Here is a 21886-nt window from a genome sequence, read left to right as displayed (position 1 = left end):
ACACCTTCGCCACGCCCACCAGCCAATCAGGATGAGTATGCAAATTACTCCAACAAAGATGGCGGCTAATTTGCATATCAAGACAGCTTCGAAAGAAGCCAAAAGCTGCAGAAGGGAGTAAAGCAAGCCGGAGGGGGGGGGAGGGGGGGGAGGAGAAGGGAGGAGCGAAGTCAGGGCCTGGGCGAAGAGAAAAGCAGGTGGGCTGGAGGAGAAGGGGGGGGCCACAAGGGCGGAGCGGAGGCGGGGTAGAGTGCAGCAGGAAATCCTATTGCAGGATTTTTCCTGCAACGGGAATGCTAGTATATATATAAAGCCTAATATGCAAATTGTCCCCTCGGGAGTTCGATCACTCGCTATGACATGTGCTGACCACCAGGGGGCGGCATGGAATGAAAGAAGGCCCCAGCCGGCAGTTGGAAGGCCCCAGTCAGCCCTGATCGCTGGCCAGGCCTAGGGACCCTACCTGTGCATGCATTTCGTGCACTGAGCCTCTAGTATAAAATAACCCACTTGCAGTACTGCTAAGTCTTCAGTGCTAATTCACTTTAAGTGGAAATTTGAATCAGGGCTTTTAAATTAGACATGTCTTAGCATATCCAACCTCAACTTTTTAGCACCACTGAAAAACACAAGATATATTTGAGTAAAATACAAATAAAGCATGGAACCCTATTCATTTCCATACTTTTCTCCAAGGTTTTAGAATAATTGAATTAAATGGTAATTCAATATGCCCAGGATGTTCTAGAGATATATTAAGTATTTTTAGAATAAGTAAATGAATAGCAGACACTACATATTCAACAGGACCTATATGGCAGGCATGCTGGATCCAAAGCATAGAACCAATTCATGTAAACCAAAAAAATTATCAATGAAACTTGTTTTTTAGAATTTCATTAGGGCCCAACAAGAAAGCAGTTAACAGCATCTATTTCACAACTATTTCTTTATGCATACCATGTGCTAGGAGCTGTACTAGATGCCTGAGGTTACCATGATTCAGATTTTAAAACCAGGTCACTAATGTGTACCTAGTTTTTAAAAATTAATATGGAATTTATTTCAGAATAATGATTGCCAGGGCAGTTGGGAAGGAGTTAGAGAATTGGGGTGAACTTGGAGCCTCCCCTTGGTAAGGCCAAGCTAAGCTCAGTGGATTAATAAAGGGTATCAAGAGATTTTCTTGTCAAAAGCTTCCAAGTTACTCTGTGTCCCCAGGGCCTTGACCCTCTCAAGAAATGAGAACTAACAGTTTCCAAAGTATAAACTTGTATGTCATCATTATTACCATCAAAAAGCCATCACTCTGTCTACCGGGCTGTGTTGGGCCTGGACACCCCACCAGCCTCTGCCAGTCAGCCTCCGCTCACACGTGCCACAGCCCCTCTGGCAGTGGTGACAGCAGCTGTTCTCCGAGTCAGTCAAAGCCCTCCGTGTCAAGGACACTTTTACAAGAGGATGTTTGGGGAAAGAAAAGCATCCTAGGTTTCTTTTAGAAACCACTAAAGCGTGCTCCCACCCTGACTCTAATGATTCCACCATCAAACAGATACCCTTCACCGTGTAACTGAAGAAATGCCCCGGAGCCCCCAAGCACCTGTTCAGTTTCCCTTTGGGAACTTTTCTCTACTTTGTTCATCTGGAATCATAAAACATGGCATGACACAAGTTTCAATCGGCCATAAACAACATGTGGAAGTCTACTTGGCGAATGTCAAATAAATCTGAGCCTCGGGGCTCTCTGTCTGCATGAAAACGCTTCCTTCATCTTCGGTTTGGCCTGTCCTCCCAACTCGCAGGATTCTCGTGCCTCAGAGCTACACTATCTGGTGATGAATAAACATCCTTTTCCTTACTAACATTCCCCAACGTGAGCGCAGACTGTAAAATGGTTCTGTGGAGGTCAAGTTGCAAAGATGCAGATGTACTAAATGGAAGAACAAAGCCTCCCAACATATGCAGAAACCTCCTGGCGAGATGGACAAGGGTCTGTGCATAAAATAGTTGTTGATTTTATGAAGGACGTTACTGTACTTTAGGTAATACAGCAGAGTATTTGACAGCACGGGCTCGGCAGCAATAAATCCGTGTTCTAATCCCAGCTCTTCCACGTAGTAGCTGAATTCCCTCCAGCTGGTGCAGGTCGATAAATTTCTCTGCACTCTAGTCCTTGCATCTATAAAATGGGCAGACTCACACCTGCATCATTAGAATTGCTATGGGTTGCATGCGTTTATAGATACAGAGTATTAGCATGAGGTCTAAACACAGTAAGTTCTTAATAAATATTAGCTACCGCTGCTAGTATTACTGTCATCACTTAGCCTAGGTGACCATCTGTATCATGGAGACTGCCACCCAGGTGGTTGTGAGACATGAATGAGAGCCTGAGCCAGCGCTCTGGGGAAGGGGGTGACTCAGCGCTGCATCCAAGGCTTTTCATGGAGGACTGTTCTGGACACTTGCTGACTTGTCCTGGGATGGAAGTGCAAGATGATCCCTGAAGGTAACCTCAATGCAGATCAAACCAGGCAGACCTTGTCAAGGACTCGGAGCGCACCAGAGGTGCATTCCTGGCTTTTCCTAGTTCCTGAGGCTCCCTCCCAGGGTGGCCACTTTTGATGGCTCTTTGACACAGTCTTCTCTTTGCCTATAACCATCCAACATTGTTGAGTGCTTTCTGTGTTCCAAGAATTACTCCCAAGGTTTTAAAAACTTACTCCCAGTATAATGTCATGGAATGGGAACAAATAGTTCGTGACTGGCACCAGAAATAGCATTACTCTAGGGTCTAGACCAAGAAATGAATAATGTGGAGTGGAGAGACTTAAAACCCGCACTCTGGTTCTAGCTGTGTTCCTTCCTGTGGAGACCTCTGCCCAACCTCTAACCCCTGCTGCCTCCAGCAAACCAATGCAAATCAGTACCCAGTTGTGCAAACAAATTAAACTCTCCAAGAGAGTCTGAGGTACTTCAAGCCCATGAACTTGTTTATAAAAGCTGGTGTGTATGTACCTTTTTTAAGAGAGTAGATCCTTAGTATTCATCAGATGTCCAAATGCATATGTGGCCCCAAAATGTTAGGATAAATTAATTTATTATCACCTTTTCATCACTCAGAAACTCCAGTTAAAAGTTTCAACATGCAACCACCCATGCTCCCTAGGAAACATACACACCTGAGGCGGTTGTTGGTTTTCAAAGCCTCCCTGCTCTGGTGACCAAGCCGGCTGTTTCCACAGTGTTCCAAAGCACTGTTGGTCTGGGTTAAGAAAGAGACTAAGTTTGTCTACTAAAACCCTGGATAGCAAACAAGAGATTAACTGCCTTCAAGAAATAAAAAAAACCCCACAGAAATAGCTATGCTGTTCTTTTACATTACAGAAGTGTCCCCCACTTTGATGTTGTAGAAGCCCAGAGATGAGCATGAGTGTCTGGCTGAGAAGGGAGGGACACAAGGGTTGAGAGAGGTGGTACAGTCCGTTAGAGGAACGGTGAGGAATCAGCTGCTATGAGAGGGGAAGGGGAATATCCAGGTGACAGATCTTAAGATAGAATATCCTGGATTATCCAGGTGAGCCCAGTCTCATCACACGGGGCCCCTCAGCAGATGACTTTCTCCAGCTGAAGTCAGAAAAGATGCAGCAAAAGGGGCAGAGATTCCAACTGTGAGAGGATCTGAAACACCACCACTGGTTTGAGTGTGGAGGCGGCAACATGACAAGGAACACGAACAGCCTTGAGGAGCTAAGAGCGGCTTCTGCTGACAGCCATTGAGGACACAGGGGCCTCAGGCCTATACTCTCAAGGATCTAGATTCAGCCAAATTGGAGCTGATTCATCCCCAGAGCTTCCAGAAATGAACACATCCCTGCTTTCAGCTTTGTGAGACGCTAGCAGAGAACCCAGTTGAGCCTTACCATACTCAGACTTCGGATCTACAGAACTAGGAGATGATAAATGAGTGTCGTTTCAAACTGCTACGTCTGGTCATTTGAAATAGGAAACTGTCCACCTAAGAGACATCCAAACCTGCAGAGAATTTTCATAAGCTTATTTGAGCCACGCTGTTGACATAGGCCAGGGAGCAAGACCTCAAATGCTCTGGAGAAGGGCAGCTACTTCATACATTAAAATCAAAGAAGATGGAAGGAAGGTGCATGAAATCCATTGGTGGTAGCTTAAGGAGGCGGGAGAAAGCAAAGCAGGGAATTCTCTAGGATTGGGTAAAAAGCAGAATGGAAACACATACATGATAGTTAATAATTAACAATTACAGCACACACAGATGGTATGCAGGGAACAGGATAGTTACGAGCAGTTCTATGGTCTTGTGTTCTATTGCCTGCTGTTGTGCCTTCCCGGGGTCTAGAAAAGAACATTACTCTCCATGTCGAAGGTATGTGATCCCACATGCATGAGAACAATGGACAGAGCTCACTTTAAGGTAAAGATTGATCTTTGCTAAGGAAACCATAGGTCTGAGACATGACTACCTGCTGTGACCTGCCCAGTTAGGAATTTGTGATCATACCAACCGGTGTGGTTCCTTTTGGTCACTGAACTTGTCAGACCTGCCATCTGGCTCCCCTGAACTTGTCAAGCCCCTTTGAATTCACAAACTAATCCCCTATTGCCGTGCCCATTTTACAGATACGGAAATTAAGGCCAAGCCAGGTTCAGTAACTTGAGTCGATCAGGGCTCAGACACAGGCAGTTGGATTCCAGAGCCTTATCTCTGAACCACACACTGTGCTGCCTCTCAAAGGCACAACTGAATTCTAAGGCAGGAAGAGCAACTTACCTAGCCCTACTAGTTACCAGGGGGACACTTTTTTTTTTTAAATTTCTTTATTGATTAAGGTATTACATATGTGTCCTCATCCCTCCACTGGTGGCTGCCCTGGGAACATGGCACCCCCTGTGGCCATTAGAATAAAATGTCTCATAGCCAGCCGTACATAATATCCCATCCTCCTCACCGCCCTCTCTTCAACCCGCCGAGCTTGCAGGCGACAAAGGCACGCATTTCCAAGGATGAGAAATTATGAATTTTAAGGCGACAAAGACACGCATTTCCAAGGATGAGAAATTATGAATTTTAACAACTTTCCTCAAACATCTGCCAGACAGTCTGAGCTACTGCATCTTCACAGCAAATTTAATCAAATCTAGAGCACGACTCTTTCAAAGGGTCAATGGATGGAAATACATAGTAATATAAAACTTCACATTTGCATAATAAGATTTAGCAAGTCTCATTCTTAAGTTTCATTTCCCTGTCACCCTATTACCATTACCCTCATTTTTCTGGAGAGAAACTGAGGCACAGACTGGTTAGGTGGCCACCCTAGGTATACACAGGTAAAGAGATACAAACCACTTCTTCCTTCTCAAACTCAGATGCACCTCAGGAACGTTCCCCTGCACACCTATACATACAAAGTATACACTTTAATGCATTAGGGGAAGCATTTGGCATAGCGGAAGGAGCACTGACCCTGAATCAGGTGATTCAAGCTCAAGTCAGCGCTTAACCAATTCCTGTCTTTGTTACCACAGAAAGAGCTCCAACTTGATGAGACTCAGTTCCTTCTGGGTTCCTTACATGCCTTATGGGTTGTTGTAAGAATAAAATATTATGAGAAGGTCCTTGAAATTTCATGATGTGTTGGACACATGCAGGTTTTATTGTTACAGCCCCCCTTTCAACTTGAAATTGGAATAATACACCTGATAGCTAGACAGTATTATGCGTGTGTGGTTTTTATTGTTACTTATGAAAGACAGCAGAGATAGTCATGCCCAAATAATAATCTAAAAGTTACACTGGTTTAATTCGGGGACTCATGGTATGTGTTTTTGTGATTTTAGCATACTTTTCTTATTCATGTCCTGGTTTGATTTATAAAGATATGAAAATCAGCCTGTATTTGTATGCTCCACAGCCAAACTTGAGATTAAAAACCTCTTTCACATAATCTTCGAAGTTCTTAATGCCCCCAAAGCCAGTTCACTGAGATGGGCCACCAAGGCTTTTGGCAAAGAAAGGGTCTGTGTTTAATGGGGCGGGCAGGTCTGGAGCCTGCATCCCTAAAGTTAGCCTTGTCCTCCACAGCCATAGGGATTCCTATTCCTCTTCTGTCTCTAAGTGACATGCTGAGAGTTCCTTACTAGCCTCCTTTCTTTAAAAGCAATCTTTACCTTGAAAGTTTGGACTTGGTATTATCCTTTCTCTCCACCCTGCCCCTGCTTAAAAGGTGGGTGCTGGGGGGAGGGATAGAAAAAAAAACCCCACTTTTGCCAAAGCTGCTCCATGATTCCCCAAACTCATTAGTCAACAGAGCCAAATATCAACAGTACAACGATTGAAATTTCTTTTGAGAGCCAAATTTTTTAAACTTAAACTTCTTCTAACGCCACTTCTTCAAAATAGACTAGCCCAGGCCGTGGTATTTTGTGGAAGAGCCACACTCAAGGGGCCAAAGAGCCACATGTGGCTCGCGAGCCGCAGTTTGCCGACCACGGCCTCAGATCAAGGGACTCCCAAGGGACACTGCCCTCATCGAAGGTTTTCTTTCCTCTCTTGTAGTGTCGGGGCACACTCAGCAGGTAAAAAGGGCCGTGGCCCAAAACGTCCTTGTATACTTAAGTTAGGGAAATGCTGGGACAAGTGCAGTTACATAGAGAAAACAATAAGGCAGCAAGCCAACTCTAATGTGAGACTTTCTGTTAAGAAAATAATAATAATAATGGCAAAATGTCACTGCCTCTAATAGGTCTGTGCCTGACAGTTTATGCGTAAATCAGTTTTTGACAATGAATTCCAATTGTAAGGGCAGCAGGGAACTTTCTGTTTAGAATAATCCTAGGATGGACGTTCCTAAGAGAGAGCTGTCATGTCAGTTATCTATTTTGTAAATTTGGAACTCTGTATAGCAAGGTTCATAATATTTGCACCCATACTTGTTCACATGTGTTTTACAACTAATGTGTATGGAGCGTAAGTGCACATGGAATGGGATGGTGGAATGAATGGTATGAATTCACAATGCAGCTCCATAAGACTCAGGTTCAAGCCTGGCCTTGCCATTGTCACATTGGGCGCATTCCTCAAATTCTCTGATTCTCACCACACTGGTAAACTAGAGATAACAAAGATTAAGAAACAAAGATGATACGGGTTTGTCTATTATAAAACAAACTCAAAACTGACATGATTTTTATGTTTATACATTCAAAACCAAAATGTGTTAGCTTGGGGAAAATACAAGGGGTGTGACCCTTGAAATCACAACGGTAGAATGTTTTAAATATGGTTTTAAAATACCAACAGAGGCAGAACAGAATTTCAGTAATTTAGCACTTAATTGGTTCTAGTAAAAGGCAGGCTTTTCCCTGCAACTCACCCCATGGGCTTCCCACCATGAGCCTTTGTAAAGCCGGGCTTGGCATTCACCCAGACTTAGTTGAGAGGAGCCTGCAAAACCCAGACTGTTTGTGGTGGGCAGCATTGAAACCAGCCCTGAAGAGACTTCCTACATTCAGGTCTCCTCCTGCTTTGAGTCCATTGTACTTCCTTAGGCCTTTCAATGACCATTTTGAACACAGCATCTTTGAGAGTTACTTTGCTTTGTTTGTTAGTCCAGGAGCTCACAAATGGCCCCAACTGTGGGAAATAAAAAGCAAATGAGGAAAAGGAAGTCTTTTACAGAGAAACACTTGTTCTGACTGTAGATTAGGCTCAGGACAAAGCAAGCAGAAAGAGGCCAGCTTTTCAAGAGCACATCGACTTTGGAACTTCCTAAAGGTCAGGGCAGGCTTGCTGCTGCAAAGGCTTCTGTACCCCATTGCTGTCACTGCTTCTGCGAACACAAATATTTTAGCATCTTGACTAAGTTAACTTGAACTTTTTAAAGGAAAGAATTGACATTCAGAGAATGTAGTAGACTTTCCAAGTACAGTGGAGATAAAAAAAAAAAATACCCAAACCTCTATAGGCACACTTCTCACTCCGTTTTCTGCCTTAAACCATAGGCAAAGCTTGTGCCCACGTCAGGGTCACGCCCATGGGCAAGTGGTCCTGGCACAGAGGTGAGAGCCAGGACCTACTTCTCTCACTCAAAAAAGCACGTCTGGCCCTAACCGGTTTGGCTCAGTGGATAGAGCATCGGCCTGTGGACTCAAGGGTACCAGGTTCGATTCCGGTCAAGGGCATGTACCTTGGTTGCGGGCACATCCCCAGTGGGGGCGGGGGGGGTGCAGGAGGCAGATGATCGATGTTTCTCTCTCATAGATGTTTCTAACTCTCTATCCCTCTCCCTTCCTCTCTGTAAAGAAATCAATAAAATATATACTTAAAAAAAAGGCATGTCTGGGCCAACATGCAGTTATGAAGACAACCATGCTAAGTTTATGTTTATAAAAAATGTTCAAAACCTATTTGAGAAAAATTAAAACATCTCTGAAAAACAAAACAGTATATTTGAGCAAATGAAAAACGACAAACTATGTTTTGGGGTAGGAAGACTCCATCCTAAAGAAACCATTTCTCCCTTAGCATAACCTCAATTTAAAATGCTTCACGTTCTATCAGGTGCTATACAGGTGGATTTTCAAGTTCATTTGGAAGAACAATCAAGAATAGACAGGAAAACCCTGAAAAAGAACAAAGAGAGGCCCTAGCTTTTCCAAATAATTAAAATGTGCTGAAAAGCCTCTGTAATTAAAACATTTGATAGTGATGCTTGAAAAGACTGGTAAACCAATGGAACGAAATAGGAAAGCCTGATGTGCACCATTTGCATGTATAAATTTAGTATACAATAAAGTGGCTTCTTAAATTTCTGGGAAAGTGTTGATCTAAAAAGTGGCATTGAAATAAATGGAGAGCCATGTGGGGAGAAAAATAAAACTGGATCCATTCCTCACATAATATACCAGGAAGAATTCCAAATGGATTAGAGATGGAAATGTAAGTAAAGGGAACATGTAAATGTTATTTATAAAAAATGAGTGTGTTCACTATAGCCTAGAAATGTAGAAAATGTTCTAAACTATGACTTAAGGTCCAGAAACAACAAGGGAAAAGATTGATGTATTCAATTACATGACCATGAAAATAAAAAAACTTTGCATAGCAAAACATCTCCATGAGCAAAATAAAGATAAATGACAAAATTGAAAACATTTGCCATTTATATCATCATATTTTCCAAAAATAAAGGCAAAGACCATTTCACTCATAGAAGAATGATCTGATGTAATTTTAACAGAAAAAGAAATGGAGCGGTAAAAAAGAAGGAAGTCTTACCATTTGCAACAGCATGGATGGACCTGGAGAGTATTATGCTAAGTGAAATAGGCTCATCAGAGAAAGACAAGTACCCATGATATCATTCATATATGGAATCTTATGAACAAAATAAACTGATGAACAAAATAGATCCAGAGACATAGGACCATGGAACAGACAGGAATTTCAGAGGGAAGGTAGGGGTGGGGGGATGGTTGAGAGATTAACAGGGGAATTTATATGCATACTAGAGGCCTGGTGCACGAATTTGTGTACCAGTGGGGTCCCTCAGCCTGGCCTGAGGGATCAGGCCAAAACCGGCTCTCCAATATCCCCCCTAGGGGTCTAAGATTGCAAGAGGGTGCAGGCCAGGCCGAGGGACCCCACCAGTGCATGATTGGGGGCCGGGATGGGCCACAGGAGGGCTCCAGAGTATGCCCAGCCTGTCTCGCTCAGTCCTGATCCACCGGACCCCAGCAGCAAGCTAACCTACCAGTCAGAGCATCTGCCCCCTGGTGGTCAGTGCACATCATAGCGAGCAGTTGAGTGGCTTTAGAATATCATTAGCATATTACGGTTTGATTGGTTGAATGTACGACTGGACAACTGGACACTTAGCATATTAGGCTTTTATTATATAGGACTAGAGACCCGGTGCACGAAATTCGTGCACGGAGGGGTGGTGTCTCTCAGCCCAGCCTGCACCCTCTCCAATCTGGGACCCCTTGAGGGATTTCCAACTGCCCGTTTAGGCCCGATCGTCATGGGATCGGGCCTAAACGGGCAGTTGGACATCCCTCTCACAATCCAGGACTGCTGGCTCCCAACTGCTCACCTGCCTGCCTGCCTGATTGCCCCTAACCACTTCTACCTGCCAGCCTGATTGCCCCCTAACCACTCTGCTGCCAGCCTGATTGATGCCTAACTGCTCCCCTGCCAGCCTGTTTGCCCCCAACTTCCCTCCTCTGCTGGCCTGGTCACACCTAACTGCCCTCCCATGCAGGGTTGATCACCTCCAACTGTCCTCCCTTGCAGGCCTGGTCCCTCTCAACTGCCCTCCCTTGCAGGCCTGGTGCCTCCCAACTGCCCTCCCCTGCTGGCCATCTTATGATGGCTATCTTGTGTCCACATGGGGGCAGGATCTTAGACCACATGGGGGCAGCCATACTGTGTGTTGGAGTGATGGTCAATCTACATATTACACTTTTATTAGACTAGAGGCCCGGTGCACGAAATTCGTGCACGGAGGGGGGTTGTCCCTCAGCCCAGCCTGTACCCTCTCCAATCTGGGACCCCTCAAGGGATGTCCGACTGCCCGTTTAGGCCCGATCCCGGTAGGATCGGGCCTAAACGGGCAGTCAGACATCCCTCTCACAATCCAGGACTGCTGGCTCCCAACTGCTTGCCTGCCTGCCTTCCTGATTGCCCCTAACCGCTTCTGCCTGCCAGCCTGATCACCCTTAACCACTCTGCTGCCAGCCTGTTTGCCCCCAACTTCCCTCCTCTGCCAGCCTGGTCACCCCTAACTGCCCTCTCCTGCAGTGTTGATCACCTCCAACTGCCCTCCCTTGCAGGTCTGGTGCCTCCCAACTGCCATCTCCTGCTGGCTGGCCATCTTGTGGTGGCCATCTTGTGTCCACATGGGGGCAGGATCTTTGACCACATGGGGGCAGCGATATTGTGTGTTGCAGTGATGATCAATCTGCATATTACTCTTTTATTAGATAGGATAGAGGCCTGGTGCACGGGTGGGGCCCAGTTGGTTTGCCCTGAAGGGTGTCCCGGATCAGGGTGGGGGTTCCCTTGGGATGTGGGGTGGCCTGAGTGAGGGGCCTGTGGTGGTTTGCCACGCCCCCTGGCGACCCAAGGGGAGGCCCTGGTATCTGGAATTTATTTACCTTCTACAATTGAAACTTTGTAACGTGGAGCAGAGCCAAGCCTTTTGCTCACTCCGTGGTGGCAGCCATTTCTGTTGGGGTTAATTCACCTTCTAGAATTGAAACTTTGTAGCCTGGAGTGGAGGCCTAGGCCAGCCAGGGTAGGTGGAAAGCTTGGCTTCCTCCATTGCCAGGGGCAACCCTAGCCTGCTGTCTCCAGCTCCGTGGCTGCCGCCATTTCTGTTTGGATTTGTTTACCTTCTATAATTGAAACTTTGTAGCCTTGAGTGGAGGCTTAGGCAGGCAAGGGCAGGCGGAAAGCTTGGCTTCATCTGTTGCCTGGAAAACCCAAGCCTCCCTCCTGCTCTCTGTTGCTGTAGCTATCTTGGTTGGGTTTATTTGCATACTCGCTCTGATTGGCTGGTGGGCGTGGCTAGTGGTGTAGTGAAGGTATGGTCAATTTGCATATTACTCTTTTATTAGGTAGGACTAGAGGCCCAGTGCATGAAAATTCATGCACTGGATGGGGGTTCCCTCAGCCCAGCCTGCCCCCTCTCACAGTCTGGGAGCCCTCAGAGGCAGGAGGCGACCCGGCAATCAGGGGAAGGCGACGTCCCATCACATTTCTTCTGCTGCCACTGCTGGCAACACAAGCCTTGGCTGGCCCTGGTTACCTGAGCCTCGGGCAGCCCTGGATGGCTGGGCAGCCGCCATCCGAGGCTTGCCTGCGCCTCGGTCTGGCCCCGGGAAGCTGGGGGGCTGAGGGGACTGGGGGAGTCAGGAGGCAGATGCGCAAAGTGGCTGGCCCCGCCCCCAGGCCTGCCACCCTGGTGGGGCTGAGGGGACTGGACGCCACCATCTTGTGGCTGTGGGTGCCGCCATCTTTGAGGACGTGGCAGTCAATTAGCATAGTCCCTCCTTATTGCCTTTGGGCACCGCCATCTTTGAGGGTGGGGCAGTCAATTAGCATATTCCCTCCTTATTGGCTGTGGGTACTGCCATCTTTGCAATGGTGTGAAGGTCAATTAGCATATTCCCTCTTTATTAGATAGGATATGCGTAGCCCATGGACACAGACAATAGTGTGGAAAAGGCTTGGTAGGAGCGGGTGTGAGGTGAAGGGGTCAGTGGAAAAAAAACCAAAGGGGACTTCTGTAATACTTTCAACAATAAAGACAAATTTAAATAAATGAATAGAAAAAAAAGAAAACAAAATGTAAATGACTCTTAAACATCTGGAAAGGAAAAGATGCTCAACCCTACTCATAGTAAGAGAAAAGCAATGAAAACCATACTGAAATGCCATTTCTCAGCTATCAGATTAGCAAAAAATCCAAGTTTTACTGCCTAGATACTCTGTTGGCAAGGCTGTGGGAAGACAGTCACTCTCATACACAGGGTAGGGCAAATCAGGTATACAGTTGTTTGTTTGGAAAATGATACAATAATTGATAAATAATAATAGAATAAACTGTGTTTTATGTACTCAGAACTGTAAACCTACTTTTGCCCCACCCTGTGTTGCTCTGGGAATGCCGAATGATAAAACTTTTGGGTAAGGGAATATGGAATTATCACCCAAAATTGAATGAGCACTTCTCCTTTGATCCAGTAATCCCAAAACTAGGGTTCCACATACTAGTATATAAGAGCAATAGTATGAAAAGACATGGGCACAAGGCTCTTCATTATACACCCTAAGACAAAAGCAGGGAACGTTTTAAATGAACATCAGTAGAGAATTGATTGAATTATCAATCAATCAGAAGTCCCCTTTGGTTTTTTTTCCACTGACCCCTTCACCTCACACCCGCTCCTACCAAGCCTTTTCCACACTATTGTCTGTGTCCATGGGCTACGCATATCCTATCAATCAGGATATAATGAAGTTATATCATTATATCATTCAGGATATAATGAAGTGGCATGTTGACATTTTGGGTCAGATAGTTCTTTATTGTGGGGGACTGTCCTCTGCATTGTAGAATGCTTAGCACATAGAGAAGAACTAATCTAAGTGATTTTAAAGGTATTAATTTGACTGTATATCCCAGCAGAATAAATCCTGAGGACAAAAATAACTGCAAAATAATACAAAATTGTTTTTGAATGGCCATAATTGTAATGTAATTATAATAACAATGTTGGCATTGTTATGCTTAGGTTTTGTTCTTGTGTTTCAAATAAAACAATGAGTAATCATGATGATGTCATTGAGCATGAGAAATTTCAGCATGGGAAAACGGAGATAGAAATATAAAAAAATAAAAATTAAATAAAAACCTTGATGCCCTAATTTTAAATTGGAGGTATCAATATCAACTCATGAAATAATTATTAGAAACAAAGAACTTTTGCTCTGGCCAGTGTGCTCAGTGGTTAGAGTGCCGGCAGCACACCAAAAAGTCGTGAGTTCATTCCAGTGAAGGGCACCTACCTGGGCTGCAGGTTCCATCCTTGGCCCCAGTTGGACCGCATGCTGGTGGCAACCAATCAATGTATCTCTCTCACATCCATGTTTTTCTCTCCCTGCCCCTCCCTACCCCCCTTCCATTCTCTCTAAAAATCAATGGAAAAAATATCCTCGGGTGAGGATTAACAAAGAAACAAAAAACTTTGCTGATTATGTCCACTGAATAAAAGCTAGACACAATAGCAGATCTAGCAGCAATGAACATCCCTAGTACCACATCGTCATCTCTAAATGCCACTTCTAACTAAAAAGTAACGAACACTTTTTGAAGAAACGGATAATTCAGGACTGGGCTTAGAAAATGTACAAGACAATCTTGGAAAAAAATACTGGTGGAAATTATTGGAAACCAAGTAATCTATCAAAGATTACAGTAGTTGTGTCAAAATATCATAAGAGTCAATTTGAAGAGGCTCTCACTGACCAAGGAAGGGCCATTTGTGCATCAGTAACTTTAATGGACAGAAACATATCAGATGTGATTAAATTCAGAAGTTCATAATGATGCTTGGAAAAAAAAAATACTTCACTGATCACTTTGGGAGGAGCTGAAGAACCAGCTCATTATTTCTGAAATGATAAATAGAGGAAAAGTATTTATGCTGCTGTTTCTATAGGAAGCATATATCAGAGTAACCAAAGAGTTCTTTTTAGAGCTCCTCCAGCTAATAAGTGAGAAAGAAATCATAGAATTAAAACATTACCATTTTGCATTTTTAATGAGTTAATGTTATGTATACAATGATCATCAATGGCTGTTAATATCACATAATCAGAGGGAGAACCAGGTATTATGTGTCTCCGTATGGAAGTACACTGTATCACTCATGAAGTATTTTTGTCAAAGAAAAAGGAGGAGGAGGAAATTAAACTTGAATCTTATCAAGCCTCTTATATCAAACTACCAATGTATAATTAATACCGGGGACAGTAAGACCTGTAGAAAAAAAACATAGTAATGGAATGAGTGAAATTCAGACCGTAGAAACCATAAAGATAAAATGGCTCAGTTTGTTCAATGCCAAAGATAACATAAAAATTGAAAGGGAAAATCTATAAATTAAAAGACATCAAGCAAATGCAATGTTTTCTATTTGCATATCCTGATTAAAAGAAACTATGAAATATGTAACATATATATGTATAATACAAACGTACATAGCATTTTAAAAAGCAATTATAGAGAGATGAACACTAACCGAATGTTTAATGACAATAAGGAATTAGTTCTCTCTGTATAGATGCAATAATGGTATTGTGTGTATTTAAGAGTCCCTGTCATTTAGAGACACACTGAAATTACATGATGGCTGGGATTTGCTTCAAAATAATATGGAGGAGCAGGTGGGGATGAAACAAGGTTAAGCCGTGAATTGCTTATTGTCAAAGCTGAGCAATGAATACATGAGGGTTCATTAAGCGATGACTTTTATATCTGCCTGAACATTTTTATAACAAAATGACTTCTAAAGGAACACAAGTTAGGAACTTGGTATTTCACTATCATATCTACTCAACACGTCCCTTCTGAAAGAGAGCCGCAATGTGTGGACACTGCAGTTGAGAAGCTCTGCTTGCTCTGAGAAGGCCACCCCTGTGTCCACTCCTCCATCCTTAGTCTCTTCTGTTCCTGTCCCACTTCTGTTCCTGCCTCCACATTAAGTCCACTATGAGGAGCACGTAACAAGAACCTAAGATAATAGGAGCGGCCCTGGCCAGTTTGGTTCCATGGATAGAGCACCTGCCTGCGGACTGAAGGGTCCCAGGTTTGATGCTGGTTAAGGGCACAGGCCTGGGTTGCAGCCTCAATCCCCAGTAGGGGGCAAGCAGGAGGAAGCCAATCAATGATTCTCTCTCATCACTGATGTTTCTATCTCTCTCTCCCTCTCCCTTCCTCTCTGAAATATATACACTGAGTGGCCAGATTATTATGATCTCTGAATGCATAATAATCTGGCCACTCAGTGTATATCCTATATAATAAAAGGCTAATATGCAAATTGTCCCCTCGACCAGGAGTTCGACCAGCAGGCAGGCTGGCCAACCGCCCATGTCTCCTCCCCCTGGCCAGGCTGGCCGGACCCCATTCATGCACAAATTCATGCACTGGGCCTCTAATATATATCTCTCTATATATATATATATACTGAGTGGCCAGATTATTATTCGTTCAGAGATCATAATAATCTGGCCACTCAGAGTGTGTGTGTGTGTGTGTGTGTGTGTGTGTGTGTGTGTGTGTATTTTAAGTACACAATATGGCTTTAAAAGAAAATAGGAATGAAACACACTGAAGTCACCTTGTGGTCTCTCACATGGTGCCTCAAGTGACCCTGTGGAGTTGTCACCCCTGGGGGCAAGCTTAGCTGTTCAGTTAATAGTGAGAATATTGATCAGTTGTAGTGTATGTCCCTGCCACTGTGAACTCCTGGTTTACTGTCAGCCTCTAATTACAGAGTATGTTCATACAAGAACTTCCTACATGTTGAGATAGCTGCTCCAAGCTGGGATCCAAGGACCGGGCGGGAAGAAAGAGGGCGCTGGCATTAGTCCTCACTCTTGTCTTCTTTTAACTATAGGTATTTATCAAAGTGCTGGATAATAATGATAACGGCCCGGAATTCTCTCAGCCGAGTTACGATGTGACCATTTCCGAGGACGTGCTCCCCGACACAGAGATACTGCAGATCGAGGCCACAGACCGAGATGAGAAGCACAAGCTGAGCTACACGGTGCACAGCAGCATCGACGCCGCCAGCATGAGAAAATTCCGGATGGACCCCAGCACCGGCGTGCTCTTCACTGCCGAGCGGCTGGACCACGAAGCCCAGGACAAGCACATCCTCAACGTCATGGTAGGCCCAAACGCTTAATTGCTCTCCTGGCAGGATCACTGACCCCTCGAGGCACACACCTTAGTCTCCAGACGTCCAAGGCCCCTCAGTTTTGTAAGCAGTGGGAAACCTGGTCTCTTCACAGCAGGGCTGCCTTCATTTTCGCCTTTTTTCTTTCAGTGAGGAATTACTGTTGTTAGGCAGTGATTCCATATTTTTTGCTAAACTGAAACTTGAGATGAATTCTACAGACAGTGGCTGCTCGGTAAATGCTGCCGACAGACTGACTTGAGAGGGAGGAACAGGCCGTGTTTCCATAAATCTCCCAGTGTGCATAGTATTGGTTCGCATCCAGAAGATTTTGTAGAAAAGTTTAAAAGAAGTTCCTTGAGACGTTAATCACAATGGTAATCCTTTGCTGAACCCGTGCCGTGCTCCGGCCTGGAAGCATTTAGAGAATTTGTTTATTACCATTGCTCCGGCATTGACCTTGTAGTAATACCAGTGCACAAAAGAGGACCCAAACACACTGAAGCCTGCAGAGAGCCTTAAACATGCATGTGAGTTCAGGAGGCCTCCAAATTGTGTAGACGTTGCTTCCATTTTAAAGTGGAGTTTGCCTAGTTCCCATAATTGGGAGGTAAAGACTAACAAGAAGCCTCCTTGGTTCGTTTATGGCCTAAAACCTGTCCCTATAACCACCCAAGAACCCTAGGGGCAGTTGCACAGCCTCTGCCTACAGAGCCCTCCTGGGTTCCTTAAGACCAGAAGGGATAACAGAGGCTTAATCTCGTGTACTGCTGGGCTTTAAAACATGCCAAGACACTACCAATTCCCGAGCCGCTGGAATTCATGTTCTTCTAAGAGCTACTCCTCTTTCCCAAGTCCAGAAACCTCTCCGGACCAGAGGAAACCTGAGTGCCGTGCCCTCGGCGATGGTTTCCAGCTGAGACCCCAGGGAACAAAAGAGAGACTCGGGAATCGTCAGACCCATCGCTCTGACCACCATTCATCCATTCATTAGTTATTTCTTCAGCACCTAGTGTGTACCAAACACTGTCCTAGGCACCAAAGATATAAAGTAGACAATGTCCCAGCACCCTTGGGCATTCATGTGGAATTCATGTGAATTCAGCCTCTATCCCATCTAATAAAAGAGTAATATGCAAATTGACCATCACTCCAACACACAAGATGGCCACCCCCATGTGGTCAAAGATGGCTGCCCCCATGTGGACACAAGATGGCAGCCACAAGATGGCCAGCAGGGGAGGGCAGTTAGGGGTGACCAGGACATCAGAGGAGGGCAGTTGCGGGGGGACCAGGCCTGCAGGGAAGGGCAGTTAGGGGGGACCCAGGCCTGCAGGGGAGAGCAGTTTGGGGAGACCAGGCCAGCAGAGGAGGGCAGTTGGGGGGGGGACCAGGCCTTCAGGGGAGGGCAGTTAGGCATCAATCAGGCTGGCAGGGGAGTGGTTAGGGGGTGATCAGGCTGGCAGGCAGAAGCAGTTAGGGGCAATCAGGCAGGCAGGCAGGCGAGCAGTTGGGAGCCAGCAGTCCTGGATTGTGAGAGGAATGTCCGACTGCCCATTTAGGCCCGATCCTACCGGGATCGTGCCTAAACGGGCAGTCGGATATCCCTCGAGGGCTCCCAGATTGGAGAGGGTGCAGGCTGGTCTGAGGGACACCCCCCCCCCCCCCCCCCCCCATGCAGGAATTTCATGCACCGGGCCTCTAGTAATAATAATAATAATAGTAATAATAATAATAATATGGCCACTCTGAAATATATGTATATTAGAGGCCCAATTTCAGTAAGCCCCAAATACAGAGTCCAGCCTGGTCCTTGCGTGTGAGGGCCAGCCTACAGACCGGGAAATCCAGCGCACTCACCAGGTTGCTTTTATAGGTATTTCTTCAGGGGCAGGAACCTTATGCCGGTGACTAACTCCATTCTCATGATTCTTCAAGTCATTTCTGTTCATTCTTTCCTTAACAAACTAAAAATTCAGTTTGGTTACCCTTGTGTTCTTCTCAGTACATTTTCTAATTTTTCACATCTTTCAAATTATGGTGCCTAAAATTGAACAAATGGAAAGGACACATTTGATCATTGCTACATAAAATTGCTTCAGAATCATGTGGTTAGAGTTAAAGAGTTCTTTATTTGCAAGCTTTTGCCATATGCAAAAGAGGGGAAACTTGAAAGCAGTCAGGCAGGCTCCTTGGTGAAGTGAAAATGGGGTCTCCCATTTTAGAAGTTAAGATTCAGTTCATCTTCCCAGTGAACAGGGTTCTCTCCCAGTACTGGGCCTCTGTCTGTGTTTGTTCTTTTTGCCTGAGGTACGTGCCCACAAGCATCAACACCATTTTACCGCTTGTACTTATTTCTGTTACCGCTCCCAAAAAGCTGAATAGAAAGTGAAGTGCCTCTCACTAGTCCCATCCTGGCACTTACCACTGGGCAGTAGAGCTGTCTGTTTACGAGTTTGCGTTCCCCAGTCAACTATAAAGTTCTTGAAGTCGGGGACTGCATCTCATTCACCATTGAACCAGCAGAGTCAATTCTGGAGCTTAACAGATAATAGGTGGCAATAAGTGTTCGATGAATGAATGCATGAGTGAGTGAATGAGTGAATGAATGAATGAATGACAGTGCCTACATTGCATTCATTAATTCCACTTTTTAGTTTCCTCTTTAGAAGAGGCTCCATCCACCATTCGATTAGCAGCTATTTGCACAAACGAGTGGTAGTGGCTGTGTGAGGGGGGCCAGGAGAAACTGCTGTGTTTGTGGTATCCAGGCATCAGTTCCATAAACGCAGACCAAACATCAGGCATAACACTGAGTAATAAAGAGGATGTGGTCCCTGCTCTCAGTTTATCATCTGACTTGATAATAAATCCATTTATTGAGCACCTACTATGTGCCTGGGACTGGGTCAAACACTTTGTGTACTTTGTGTCATTTTGTTTTCACTACAGACATCGCCATGTGAGTTCTTTGCAACTTAAGATTTTAGTCCTACTGCTTCTTGTTATTTTGTCTAAAGGTCAGAGATCAGGAGTTTCCTTATCGAAGAAACTTGGCCCGAGTCATTGTGAATGTGGAAGATGCTAATGATCACAGTCCTTATTTTACCAACCCACTGTACGAAGCATCTGTGTTTGAATCGGCTGCTCTGGGATCAGCTGTTCTACAAGTGACGGCTCTGGACAAAGACAAAGGGGAAAATGCAGAACTCATATATACCATAGAAGCAGGTGAGAGCTGTTGCACTGATTGCAGCATAATGCATGGCACTGGACCCTCTAGTATTTATCACCTTGTCAAATTCACGTGGTTATGGCTGGAACATCTCCAACTGATTTTTTTTTTTTTTTTTTTTTTTTTTTGGCTAAGCAACTGCCCCATTTGCATGGTGGTGGTGTATAAAGTTCTTGGCATTTCAGTCATATGTTTTCCATCATTGACAGCAAGGAAAGAGTTGCATTTTATTGGGTTCAATCTCAGATTTTTCTAGAATGGAAAAGAGAGAAGAAATGTGTAGTAAGCTCGGTGTCTTTTACTTATGGGTCAACAAGTCATGGTCACAGACTGAAAAAAAACAAAGCCTCCCATCATCTGAGGGCTGCCAGGCAGCTCTGTGAATGAACCTCACATGTCTTTGTTTACTCGTCAGTGGGTGGGCTGTGGGCTTCAGAGATTCCTATGCCCCAACATTGACACAAATTCACTTCATTGGAAGTGATCTGAGTAGCAGAGTAGTTGGTAGGTACTAAACTGCCTGCTTAACCCAACATATAAATAAATACAGACTCACTGGCTGGCATGGCTCAGTGCTTGAGCATCGACCTATGAACTAGGCAGTCGCTGTTCGATTCCCATTCAGGGCACACGCCCGGGTTGCGGGCTCTATCCCCAGTCGGGGGTGTGCAGGAGGCAGCTGGTCAATGATTCTCTCTCATCACTGATGTTTCTGTCTTTCTCTCCCTCTCCCTTCCTCTCTGAAAAATATATATATATATATATATATATATATATATATATACACACACACACACATACACACACACACACACATATATAAAATAGATATTTATGTACATGTCTATATGTATATATATAACTGTGTGTGTATATATATTTAAAAATAAATAAATACACTTGTTTTGTTAAATTTGATATTTTTAAAAAATTGATTTTAACATCTAATAAGCAGGACCATAGTTTATTGATGGTTTGAGGATGGACCACTAAAAAAAATTGATGACAGAAGACATAAATGTTCTATCAAAGGAGAGGAAAGGATAGAACTGTGAACCTAAAAATTATGAATAGCCTTAATCTACTCTATTTTCCCTTTTCCTCTCCTTCTTCTTTGGAATATTCAAGCCACATATTTCCAAAATGTTCTGCAACATTATGTCTGTCACGCATCGTGCCAGACGCTGTCTCCACTCCTGCCAGCACTGCAAAGCTTCTTTCCCTTGATGTAAATGGGGAGCATTTTTGTGATTGGTGGAACAAATATATGAATGCTAGAATGACAGTTTTGGACTAAAAAATAGTGGAAAATGAAAAGCCAACAACTTTCTTTAAAAATCCCTGCAATCTAAAATTATTGCCTGCATTAGGCATCCACATTTTTCATAAGTCAGTGCTAAACTCTATACAAAAAATAAAATAGAGTAAAATACGTTGGTTTGTAACAGCCAGGTGCCCCCAGTGAATTCACACATTTCTTTTTCTAGATTAATAATTTTTAAGATGGTATTTTATATCTCTTAGTTTATTCATTCTTGTTCTTTTGTTCTACAAATAATATGTAGAGAAACTTCTTTTTAGAAAAGCAATGTTTCAGTAACATCCTAGAAAATGTCACCTACTCCAATAACTTTTTATATTCTTTCTACAGTTTCCCCTAACATATATTTTCCCCATATTCATTCATGCATATACATTGCTTCATGTCACTGTAATCATTTAGGTATAGGGTTTTATGTCTACTTTCCTTACTTGACTTTGTCTAAGCATTTGTCTGAGTGCCTACTTGCTGTTTATATTTGTCAGGAAGGCTACTATTATACTCCTCTCAGATAGCCAGATCATTTGTAAACCAAATTGGAGGTTCTTGAAGAGTAATTTAAAAGGAAATTACCATCTAGCTGAAAGGACTGTCTCCCTTATCTTTTAACCTCCACAGAGGACAGCCTGGTTCTGTGCATAGAGAAAGCACTTGGTCATTTCTCTCACAGTTGACTAAAACTAGAGAGAAAAGTTATTTCCTTAAAACACCTTTTATATAGAACACTTAAATTTCCAGAAACCCACAGGGATGATTGGTAACTCAAAAAACAGCCTTTGACTGTATGTGTACAAAGCTAATGAGAATTACAATGGATA

At 44.1% G+C, this 21886-nt stretch overlaps 1 protein-coding gene across 3 annotated transcripts in view; it reads left to right on the top strand.

Annotated features, from left to right (window-relative positions):
• The window catches only part of FAT3 (FAT atypical cadherin 3), a 528869-nt gene that overhangs the window by 411874 nt on the left and 95109 nt on the right, over positions 1–21886 (top strand). For all 3 annotated transcript variants that reach the window (XM_008149161.3, XM_028156960.2, XM_054725478.1), the window contains 2 exons: positions 16228–16503; positions 19533–19743. In XM_008149161.3, coding sequence (XP_008147383.2) covers positions 16228–16503; positions 19533–19743 — 487 coding nt within the window. The remainder of the gene's footprint in view (positions 1–16227; positions 16504–19532; positions 19744–21886) is intronic.

This window comes from Eptesicus fuscus, chromosome 13, assembly GCF_027574615.1.
Source record: "Eptesicus fuscus isolate TK198812 chromosome 13, DD_ASM_mEF_20220401, whole genome shotgun sequence".
In the NCBI taxonomy this organism is placed as follows: Eukaryota; Metazoa; Chordata; class Mammalia; order Chiroptera; family Vespertilionidae; genus Eptesicus; species Eptesicus fuscus.
Note: the sequence above shows the minus strand (reverse complement) of the source record. Positions and strands in the feature narration are given on the sequence as shown.